The sequence below is a fragment of the Malurus melanocephalus genome, unplaced genomic scaffold (assembly GCF_030028575.1).
Source record: "Malurus melanocephalus ecotype Western Australia unplaced genomic scaffold, MMel_1.1 scaffold_469, whole genome shotgun sequence".
Taxonomy (NCBI): domain Eukaryota; kingdom Metazoa; phylum Chordata; class Aves; order Passeriformes; family Maluridae; genus Malurus; species Malurus melanocephalus.
In genome coordinates, this window is record NW_026623701.1 from 319870 (window position 1) to 330445 (window position 10576).

The 10576-nt window shown below is 44.8% G+C and overlaps 2 protein-coding genes across 2 annotated transcripts in view; one reads left to right on the top strand and one right to left on the bottom strand.

The window, feature by feature from the left end:
• Window positions 1-10576, top strand: part of PFDN4 (prefoldin subunit 4) — a 139010-nt gene that overhangs the window by 71141 nt on the left and 57293 nt on the right. The gene's annotated exons all lie outside the window — the stretch shown is intronic.
• Window positions 1-10576, bottom strand: part of BCAS1 (brain enriched myelin associated protein 1) — a 27057-nt gene that overhangs the window by 3123 nt on the left and 13358 nt on the right. The window contains exons 7-11 of the mRNA XM_057380733.1: window positions 9049-9084; window positions 8625-8825; window positions 6664-6831; window positions 3938-4003; window positions 1-257 (exon numbers count right to left, since the gene is read on the bottom strand). The exon at window positions 1-257 is cut by the window's left edge and continues 2 nt beyond it. Of these exons, the coding sequence (XP_057236716.1) occupies window positions 1-257; window positions 3938-4003; window positions 6664-6831; window positions 8625-8825; window positions 9049-9084 (728 nt within the window). The remainder of the gene's footprint in view (window positions 258-3937; window positions 4004-6663; window positions 6832-8624; window positions 8826-9048; window positions 9085-10576) is intronic.

Genomic DNA, 10576 nt, shown 5'->3' on the forward strand with positions numbered 1-10576 from the left:
CCCTTGAAAAAGCCTCCCAGGGACTGCCTTTTCTCAGCCTTCTTGCAGGGAGGGTCCTTGGCGGGGTCGCTGCCGTTGTGGACGGAGTAGGGGTCGGTGGCCAGTGGCTCCCGAGGCTCGGGCTGCTCCCTGCTCTCCTTGCTGCTCTTCTTGCCCAGTTCCAGCGTGAATTTTCTGTCCTTGGAGCCCTCCTTGCTCCTCTGGCCCCCAGGGTCGCTGTCAGATGGGGCAAGGGGCTTTTCCGTGGCATTCAGGGTCTGCAAGAGTTTCAGAGCAGGGTTATTGTTAGTGGGGAATAAAAAGGGTTTGAAGGAGAATGGTGAATACATCAGAGAAAAAAAAAATACAGCGATAAAAGGGCACCTGGCAGGCAGAAATCCTGCTGTTCCCCAGGTTTTCACTGACACAGGTTGGGATGAATTCCTGCAGTGCTGGCTCCCTGAGCTGATGGAATTAACTGAGCAAGGATGGCAAGATCCAACCCTCCCTGTGCAGAACAACTTCATTTCTGTGCCTGATGCTGCTTCAGGAGGCACAGAAATGCACAGAGAGCCACAAGCGTGTGCTGCCCACTGAAATACCCCCAGGGTGCACACCCCAAACACCAAAAAGTGCAAAGAAAATGCGTGGTAGAGGAAAAAACACTAAAAGACACCATCGAGTAAAACATAAAAACAAACCTGCAAAACTGCAACACTCTATCCCAAAAATTAACAACACAAGGCCACAGCACCCAGAAAATTTCATGTCCAAGTGCAAAGAAAGAGACAGGAAATTTTCCCAAAAAAAACCCACAATCACAAAGCACCAGTCAATAGCAATGGAAAAGATTCTGGAACCTGGRGAARTTCAGGATAYWYTTGAAGTTCAYAGGARAAAAATCTTAYCTGGCAAACAAAGGATCAAACAATAAAATTGTCTGTGTTTGGAAAGCAGTAAATGAGGATGTTTTTGCCATGAAATCTGTTTGCAAATGGGATTTTTTTTTTAAATGCCAAAAAGAAATCCCATATGGCTTTATTTATTAACATCATTAAAACAGCACAAATTTGCCATGTTGAAAAGCTGGAAATCTCACATCTGCCCTCAGGGCATGGCCCGAGCTTAATGCTGTGTATTTTTCCAGCTTTGGGAATTTTACCATTAGTCTTGAAATATCTGGTGGTGTTCTGAAGGCCTGGGGTTATGTGCTAACATGACARGCTCAGCTTTCATTCAAAACAAAACCAGTTTTAGATGTCAGGATTTCAGAGCAAACCCTGAAAGCAGAAACTCTAGAGAAACAAAATGCAAATATACCTCTCATATTTAAAAAAAAATATAGTTCAAGCCTGCCTGATTTTGGGGAAACAAGAATGAGAGGGCACAGCACTAGTGCTTGGCTTTTGCACTCAATTCAYCTTTCCAATCTTAAAAAACTCAATTAAATAACAATTTTTTTTAAAAAAATTACATCCAAAAATCCTTTAAAACTCCATTAAATTACAGAACCATTTCATCCATTCGGTCCTGACCAGGAAGCTCAAGTCCTCACCAGAATATAAGGTTGGAATTATTTCTTTTTCCAAAGACAGATACATGTGGGTAAACATTTCCTCACATCTGGATTTATCTCATTTAAAATTCAAAACATCCAGTTAGAAGCTTTGTGCAGAAGAACACAAAGCCAGGGAGATGGAAAGGGGATCAGATTTATAATTCCTTAAARTAAATTCAGTAAGGTCAGGGTTGAACAGGGGCTGCACACACACCACACACCCCACCTTTGTGGGGTCACCTCCCCTGGAAGGGACACCCAACTGGGGACACCTTGGGGAGCCCAGGGGATGGAGGAGCTCTGCCAGCACCAGGATGGACACAAAAAGAGATTTAATTGTCTCTACCAGCACGAGGATGGTCACAAAAGTAGATTTAATGTTGTTTCTGCCAGCACAAGGATGGACACAAAGGCAGATTGAACAGATYTGATGTTGTCCCTTTTGCTCAGCTGCACTCTCAGCCCCAGCAGGTGATTCCCAAGCCCCTTCTCACTCTCCCTGGCCTCAGCTCACCTTTGRAAAGTCTCTTTGGTGCAGCTGCAAGCTTTCAATATTTGTATTTCCAATTCTTTTCAGCGATCAACACAGCATCCCAAATGCTGAGTCTGGAGACAGCCGAGTTCAAAGGGGCCAGAAGAGCCTGGAACCCTCAGAAACACCCTGTGAAATCTGTGGCTTTGCTCTGGGTGTAAAATTAGAGCCTTCCTCCCCCACGTGCCTGAGACAGCACCACAGCCCGAGCAGGGATACAGCAGRACCATTCCTGAGAGCAGGTGGGGCCTTTGATGTCACACAAAACACTTTTAAAAAATATTCATAATACATTTCCCAGGAAAAAAAAAAAAAAGCCAAAAAAAAAACCCTATCAGAGAATCTCTTTGAGGTGTTTCATATGAACCTTGAAAGGCAGGAAATTGGCATTYTGATATGGATGGGAGCAGCTCAGGAAATGCAGAGTGAGGCCCAGGAATAAGGAAAGATGTCAATGTTCCTTATTGCAAAGGGGGGGCTGCTCCTGGCACACTGCTTTGCCTCCCTCAGCATTAGCAGTGCCACTGAAATTAGAAAAAGTAATTTTTTTTTAGCATTTTCCTCATTATTTTACAGCAGCCCTTAATGCAAGGMTGGTTTTTAAGCCCAGAATTCCTGCAGGTTTTGAAGAAATGTTGAAATGCATTTCTGGAGGGTACAGAATGGCAGGGATGGAAAGGGGAGAAGAATCACAGCATTCCAGAGACACCGCAGCGTAATTTAGAGAAACCCTTTCAAAGAAATCCCCAAAAAAGGAAGAAGTCAGCAGCAGATCCAGCTTTCCTTGGGCTTTTCTGTGTAACAAAACTGTTCTGATTTACACCAGAGCAATGGAGAGAAGGAGGAAAAGCAATAATTTGATTAACAGAAATGGAAGGACACTGGCTGCTCATTAAAATAATAAAATAGATCCAGAACTGTAATTTTTACTTCCTTACCCAGATCACTTCACAAAACTCTTGTAGGAAATAAGGATTCAATGTCACAAAACAAGACCTTCCATATCTGGCTCTTAGAGATATAATTCATAAAAATTAACCTTAATGGYATCAGCCATTGTGAAAATAGGAAGAGAGAGAAATGATTTTGCTGTCATTTGAAAAATGAAATTCTGAAATGTCAGTTTTGAATACAACTTCAGTTTTTCTCTTAAAGGAAACACTGCACACAGATCCTTGTTTTATCTCTCGTTACTGAGAGATAAATCCTTATGGATATCTTCATTTGCAGCAGAGGGTTTGGCTCTCAAGTGAATAATATTTGTATTTCCAATGAAAATCTGATTTTTGGGAAGCATTTTCAAAGCCATGAAGAATACAATGTAAACGCCACACCCAAAGATTGGGTTGGCTTTTATGAACATATAATGAAAAGAACAAAACCAGAATAAGAAACAAATATTTTGATGGCTTTTGTTAATGGCAGTGAGCAGTTTTCATTCTCACTTTCATTTCTCTTTTGCAGATTTTCCACCTAGACGATTCTTGCCTCAGAAGACAAGTAAATCGACAAAGTAAAAATAATTCTGTGTCTATTCAGTTCCACTGCCTGAGCCAAGGTACTTRCAGAAAGTCAAACAGCAGAAAAAACCTGAACATAAATCCACAAATTATTTAAAGAAGAGGAACACACCCGGAAAAATATTTTTTTTAAAAAATATGATGTTGACTCTTTAAAAATCGTGCTAAATAGTAAGAGTAGATAAAAGAAATAGAGAAGTAATGTGTAAATATATGAAGCTCAGTGGGTATTGCACGTTTCTCTCAGTGAATTTGACATTTCCAGAGGTAAAGCTGTGTGGAAGGAGGTGACAAGAACCCATCACCAGAGCATGAAAATGTCCAGGCCAAAATAAAAAATCCACTTACGTGGTGGCTGGGGCTGGGGCCATTCCCCTCCTCTGAACGGGGTGTCCCTCCATCCCCCTTGACTGACTAAAACAACAAAGGGTCCAATGTTTGAGATGTTCATTCAACAGAAAATCACAGAGGAATCAGGAGCTGAGCTGAGGGTGCTCCTTACAACCCTGACACAGAACCAGGCACTTCAGCAACTCCCTTCAGCAGATCTCCCCATCCCAGGGGTGCTTTGGGATGGTTCTTCTCTCTGGGATTATCTCCTGCAAGGTTTCCCTTCAAGGCCTGAGCAGGGATCATTTCAGCCGCTGAACACGACTCTGCTGTCGGCCCTGCTGCTGGAATTTTCTAGGAAAAAGCTTTTCTGAGCCAAATCCATCCTACAGGAGCTGGTGGGATTTCCTCTCTATTTACCCATCCCACTAAGTGCATGTGCTGTGAATAATTAAAGCCCACTCAGCTTTACAGGGATGTTTTCATATCAATATCCATTTAATCCCAATCTTTGCTTTCCAGTTTATTCCTGCAGTCCCAACGCATCTAAATCACAAACCTCCTTCATTCCCACTCTTCCCAGCCTGGACAATGCAAGCAGAGCCTGAGGCTGCAGCACTGGAAGGTCACTCAGAGCAAACCCTGACTCTGAAATATCATTTTAAGGTAAAATCCTTTATTTCCATCTGGATTTAGAAGTGAGAAAACCCTGTTTGACAAAACTGAGTAWATGTTACAAGCTTTGTGAGAATTAAGTTAAGCTTAAGTTACAATTAGTGCTGCAAAAGAGACAACAGGAATGTGCATTTGTAATTAAAAAACTGTTGGAGGGTTCAGAGTGTTCTCCTGGGTGCCACAGAAGGCACAGAGCTTGCCAGCAGAGCGTAAAATAAACTCCAGGATTTCAGAGTGCCCAAATTTAAATGTCATTTTTCATTGCAGAAGTTCAATGAAAACAATGAAAGGATGTGACTTTTGTTCTAAAGATAGCTCAGGCGGAATTGTGGTTTTCTGCAGCTCRTGCATTTGTAACTCAAAAGCACAACAGCATCAGATCCCACAAATGGTGTCTCTGCAAGGACCTGTTTCAGACCCTGATTTTCCTCCAAAAACCACGGGAAATCGATATATGGCAGCAACAGGAGAGAAAACTGAACCACTCCTCGATAATTCATGGCTTTTGTGGGAAATATCCTGTGTGTGGAAGGTGCCACTGCTGGGCCTGGTGTGTGTGCTCGTGATGCTTTATCTGAGCAGGAGGCTGCAGACGTGGAGGGGAGGAAGCACAGTGTGGTCTGTGCTTGAGCTGGCTCCAGACTGTGAAGATGTGCTCTGATAACATCTACTCTGCAYTGCTACTTCAGCAAGTCTYTAAATACCTTCAGAAAAAGAAATTCCTGCTCTAAGAGGAATCAGTGTAACCTTTTTGCTCATGAACACACCAAACCCAGAAAAAAATAGCCCTGCTTTAGTCAACCTCTCTAATCCATGTCTTATTTTTATTATTTATTATTTTAAACCAAAAATAGCAGAGTAAAGACCTTGAGGTCTAGACAAAGCTCCCTCTCGCTGTCACTTAGACAAAGACAAAACAATCCCAAGGATTTTTCTCCAGAACACTGCTGACCTCTTATCCTTGCCTTTGGTCACTTGGGATTGCTGCTGGCCAAGGCCCCCCAAAAGTTTTCTGCAGCAATGAGCATGGATTAGGATGGTTTTAAATGGAGGAGGGTGGGGACAGCCAATACCCCTGCTACATTTTCATCAATAGTSGTGACAATATAAAATAGTTCTTCTTGATTCTAAATGTTATTTATTGGCTGTGTGGGGAAGCAGGCCAGCACAGACTCTGCAGGTGATTTGGGAATGATTTTCCTGTGGGAAGCAGGATCAGATCCCACTCAATGCCTTTCCTTTTTCCCATCTATTGGGTCTTTGCAGCATGCTTTCCTTGCACGTGCCAGTTTACCTGACTCACAGAAAATGCCAGAAAAAGCTGTGCTGCTCAAAATACAGCTCCCTGAAGGCACTGCAGGATGGGACACTGCACAGGGAGCTTTGACAGCGCCGTGGCCAACGGGAGATGGGACAAAAAAAATGGGAGATGGGGCTGGGGATGGGAGATGGGACAAGAAAATGGGGCTGGAGATGAGATGGGAGATGGGGCTGGAGATGGGAGATGGGGCTGGAGATGGGGCTGGGGATGGGGCAGGAAAATAGGGCAGGAAATGGGGCTGGAGATGGGACTGTGGCTGGAGATGGGGCAGGAAAATGGGGCTGGAGATGGGGCTGGAGATGGGAGATGAGGCTGGGGATGGGGCAGGAAAATAGGGCTGGAAAATGAGGCTGGAAACGGGACTGGAGATGGAACTGGGGCTGGGAGATGGGACTGGGGATGGGACTGGGGATGGGACTGGGGCTGCAGATAGGACTGGAGATGGTTCCTCCAGGAGCATCCCACAGGAGATGCTGTTTGTACAAGGGACCATCCTCGGTGTCACCACCCTTAGAGCACCCGGGGCCACCTGGGTGGGGCAAAAGCCACCGGAGCCGTGGGGACGTTCCGGGAGGAGCCGCGAGAGGGAGATGCAGGCCGGGGAATGCGCGGGGGGATGCGGGAGGAGCTCCAGCCGCGCCTCCCGAGCATCCCTGAGCCCTCCCAGAGCCGCGCAAAGGGGTCACCCCCAGCCCCCAGCGATTGCCTCCCTCTGTGCTCCCGAGGGAAAAGGAAAAGCTGCGCTTACCAGCTTAAAAAACTTCCTCAGATTGGCCTTGGGGGTTTTGCTCTCTGGTCCTCGTGGTTTCAGCTCGGCCGTTTCCATGCTCCTGCTCTCGTCCCTGTCGGGCACTGCTGCCTCGGGAGCCGCCTCTGCCTTCTCATTGCTCACAGCTTCTGCTTCTTCTGAGGAGTTCTGGCGGTGGGGAAAAGTGGGAAAAACACTCAGACTCAATCCATTAGGAGTTGGTTGCTTCTTTAAATAATTTTACAATCAAACAGGACATAAAAGAATCCTCAGCTTCAGCGAACTCTCCATGTTTCTTCAGGAATTTAATGCCAACAGGAAAAAAAAAAAAGCAAAAAAGTATTAAAAACCTCCCATTCTATATAAATAGAAAATATATAAATAGAAAATATATAAATAGAAAATATATAAATAGAAATTTTTTTTTCTATTTATAGAAATATAAATAGAAAATATATTCTTTCTATATAAAGAAATAACCTTTCTTGAGTTCCTGGTTCCCAAACACAAGACTTTAGCTTTGATTACAATTTTAAAAGATAATTTAAACGAAATCTGCCCAGTTAAATGAGGGGGAGTGAACTATTCAGAGATGGAATTGTTTAAAGTATCAGGGATTTTTTTGCACATTTCTTCAGGAAATTCTTCTGCAGGACAAGGGGAAATRGCTTCACCCTGGAAGGAGGGGAATTTATGTTGGATGCAGAGGAAATTCTTCCCTGTTGGGGTGGGGAGGCCCTGGCACAGGGTGCCCAGAGCAGCTGTGGGTGCCCCTGGATCCCTGGCAGTGCCCAAGGCCAGGCTGGATGGGGTTTGGAACACCCTGGGACAGGGGAAGTGTCCCTGGCATGGCAGGGGTGGCATTTGATAAGCTTTAAGGTCCTTCCAACCCAAACCATTCCCTGATTCTACGTTCTGCTTCACCTAGTAAATAACCAATTTGCCATTTGCACTCTTAGTAAAAATAGCATGACTTTTCTGCAGTTGTATAGCAAGAGTTGCTTAAAATTCAAGTTTTTAAAGAAAACACATCTGCTTTTAAAGGCAGCTCCCAGAGCAGGCTAAAAAATGCTGCCTTGATCACCTTCCACCCTGGCCTGGCCTGCTTTGATCAGATAAATTGTGAAGAATCATGTTTCTCTGCCCTGATCAGATCTCTACAAAGCCTTCAATGCAGGTTTCCAACACAAATATTGGAAATTACTCACTGTAATTTCCTATTAGTATTCCTTCTGAAAAAAAGAAATATGCTGGCACAGCAAATATTCAAGTAACAGTTCTGAAAATTCTCGTGAAGACTGATCAGGAAATGGGGCAAATACAAAGTGGCCCCCAGCTGAGAAGCTGAATCAGGAATTTTTCRTTTTCCTTTTCCACATTTATTCATCTGCAGTCAGAGCAGCAGCACTAACAGCAACGTGTTGACAGGCACTTCATTAGCTGCACTTTGAAGTGAAAGCTCATCAGAAGATGGATATTTAAGAGRCTGCCTGGAAAGAGAAGCTGGATCTGAATCCTGGATCTATTGAGTGTTGTGGGTGCTGTTTGTTAGTTCAAAAGAAAAACKACTCCTGACTGAATTATCCACCTATGTGAGCTGGGATTCTCCATCCTAGCAAAAGGACAGTGCATGAAATGTGCCCGAAAAAGAGAAAATCACTGCAGAAAAACCCCACGGAAAGTTCAAACCAAGCTGAATTTGAGGCCAGCCTGTTGTCTCTTTGGTTTTTGTACATCTCTCCTCATTTTATTTCATTTCAAGCTGACTGAGATTCTCATCCTAGCAAAAGGACAGTGCATGAAATGTGCCCGAAAAAGAGAAAATCACTGCAGAAAAACCCCACAGAAAGTTCAAACCAAGCTGAGTTTGAGGCCAGCCTGTTGTCTCTTTGGTTTTTGTACATCCCTCCTCACTTTTTTAGTTTCAAGCTGCCTGGGTCACCAGGGTGCTTCCCCAGTACCTTTTTCCAGAAGAGCTTGCTCAGGGGCAGGGGAGTGGCCGAGCCCTTGTCCTTGGTGGCCTCCCGGGGGGGTTCAGTGGTCACTCCCTGAGGAGGGGCCACAACCTCYGGGGCTTTTGGGTTCTGCTTCGCTGGCGGCTCTTGGGAGGCAGGGAGGTTTCTGTCTGATTTCACAGAGGGAATGGGAGGCTGCTCAGGGCTCTGGGGAAAAAAAGGACATGGATGTTGTGGAGAATGAGGTCCAGAATGTTCAGGCATCACCTGGGCCAGGTGAGCACCACCTCTCCCCASCCACGACACCTGGAACAGAGAAAGCCAAAGACACAGCAAACCCACCCCCAGAACAGAAATAAAGAAACCCCACATGACAGCAAGAATCCCCCGTTTCCTGTGTTACCCAGAAAACTCCAACCCTCCTACTCACTTTGGTGTTGGTTGTCTGTTGGGTTTCTTTCRCAGCCTGCAGGGAAACAAAACACAAAGCTGAGTCTGTCTGAGGCAACGTCAGCACTCGCYGCTGCACAGCTCAGGAATTGTCTGTGGCATCAATTATTTGAGTTTTAGTGAATGTGTGTGCAAGTCCTGGCTCCTGCAGCCATGGAAACTGATCCCTGGAAGAGTGGAGGGTGTCAGAGGAATGCCAGATCCCATCCTTGTACCTGCACCAGCCTGGTGCTGCACTCTTCATGCTTGTAGTCCTCAGCTTCTTTAAAAATACCTATATTTATAAAAGCATTCCCATATTACATATGTTCCCAGCTCAGGTAAATCATGACACAGAATTTTATGGCATTAACAGATTTTTCTGTGCCAGGTCTGCGTGTGCAGCTCCAGGGCACACGGACACACCGGAGCTGGGTGTTTGCCATGGGAACCCCACACCATCAGGGATGTGCTCCCATCACCTTCCAGCTGGAGGCTTTGATTTTTGGGACACAAAACAGGCAGCACACAAAAACCTGGAAACTGTGGGCACAGACCAGCCCTGGCTTTGTAATGCAGCAGGAGGGGCAGCTCTGCAAGGAGAAGCTCTGCAGGTGCTGGAGGTTGGCTCCACCAATCCTCTCATATTTTTGGGCATGAGGTGGCGTTTTCTCTTTTGTAAAAACATTGCTGTGAGTGATGGAGCTCCCAATTTCATTAAAATACACAAATCCAGGAGGGATCTGGTTAAATTCCTCCTTGGCCAGGGACATCCACAGCATCTCTTGCTCCTCACACCCAGCAGAGCTCACGCTGAAGAAGAATTACCTGAGCTGTACAAAACAAATCATCCAGCCCTAGGCTGAGCCCAGGTTTGAGCAGCTGCCACAGTTCCTGACAGAACAGGAATGATTTGGCAGGGCAGCTCTCTGGCAGGAGCCAAGAGCTCCTAGAGCTGTGCTCAGCTCTAACAAACAAGGTCCAAAGCAGGAGGTGGACAAAAGTGTGATGGTGCCCTGGGCTGGTTTCAGCTTTAGTGCTCCAAGTGAGTGATCARCCCTTCTCTTCCAAGGAAAAATTCCATAAATCTGCACAGTTACACTGCAAAATTAGCATGTAATGAAAGGCAAATACACATGGATGGGAAGAGCATCACAAGGTGATTTAAAGTTAGTATTTTGGTAACACAGGAGACTGAAAAACAATGTTTCTGTTAACCTAAGCTGAACTGAGTAGAGAAGTGTATTTTGGAAGACTCACAGAGAAAGCACTTTCAGAGGAGACACTGAAGTGTTTTAACACACAAATATCCATTAAAATGATAATTTTGAATAAAGGAATTGGTTACCTATTCACCCAGTCCATATATCATCTAAAGCATTTCAAATTTAACAATATAAACTCTATTTTTAATGTATTTTTTTATTAGAAGTGGTAACTCCAGGGCCTGCCTGTCACATCACTGGCTCTGATCTGAACAGCCACTTTTATTCAGCCTTACAAGCAAATTATTGGCACCATTTAAACCA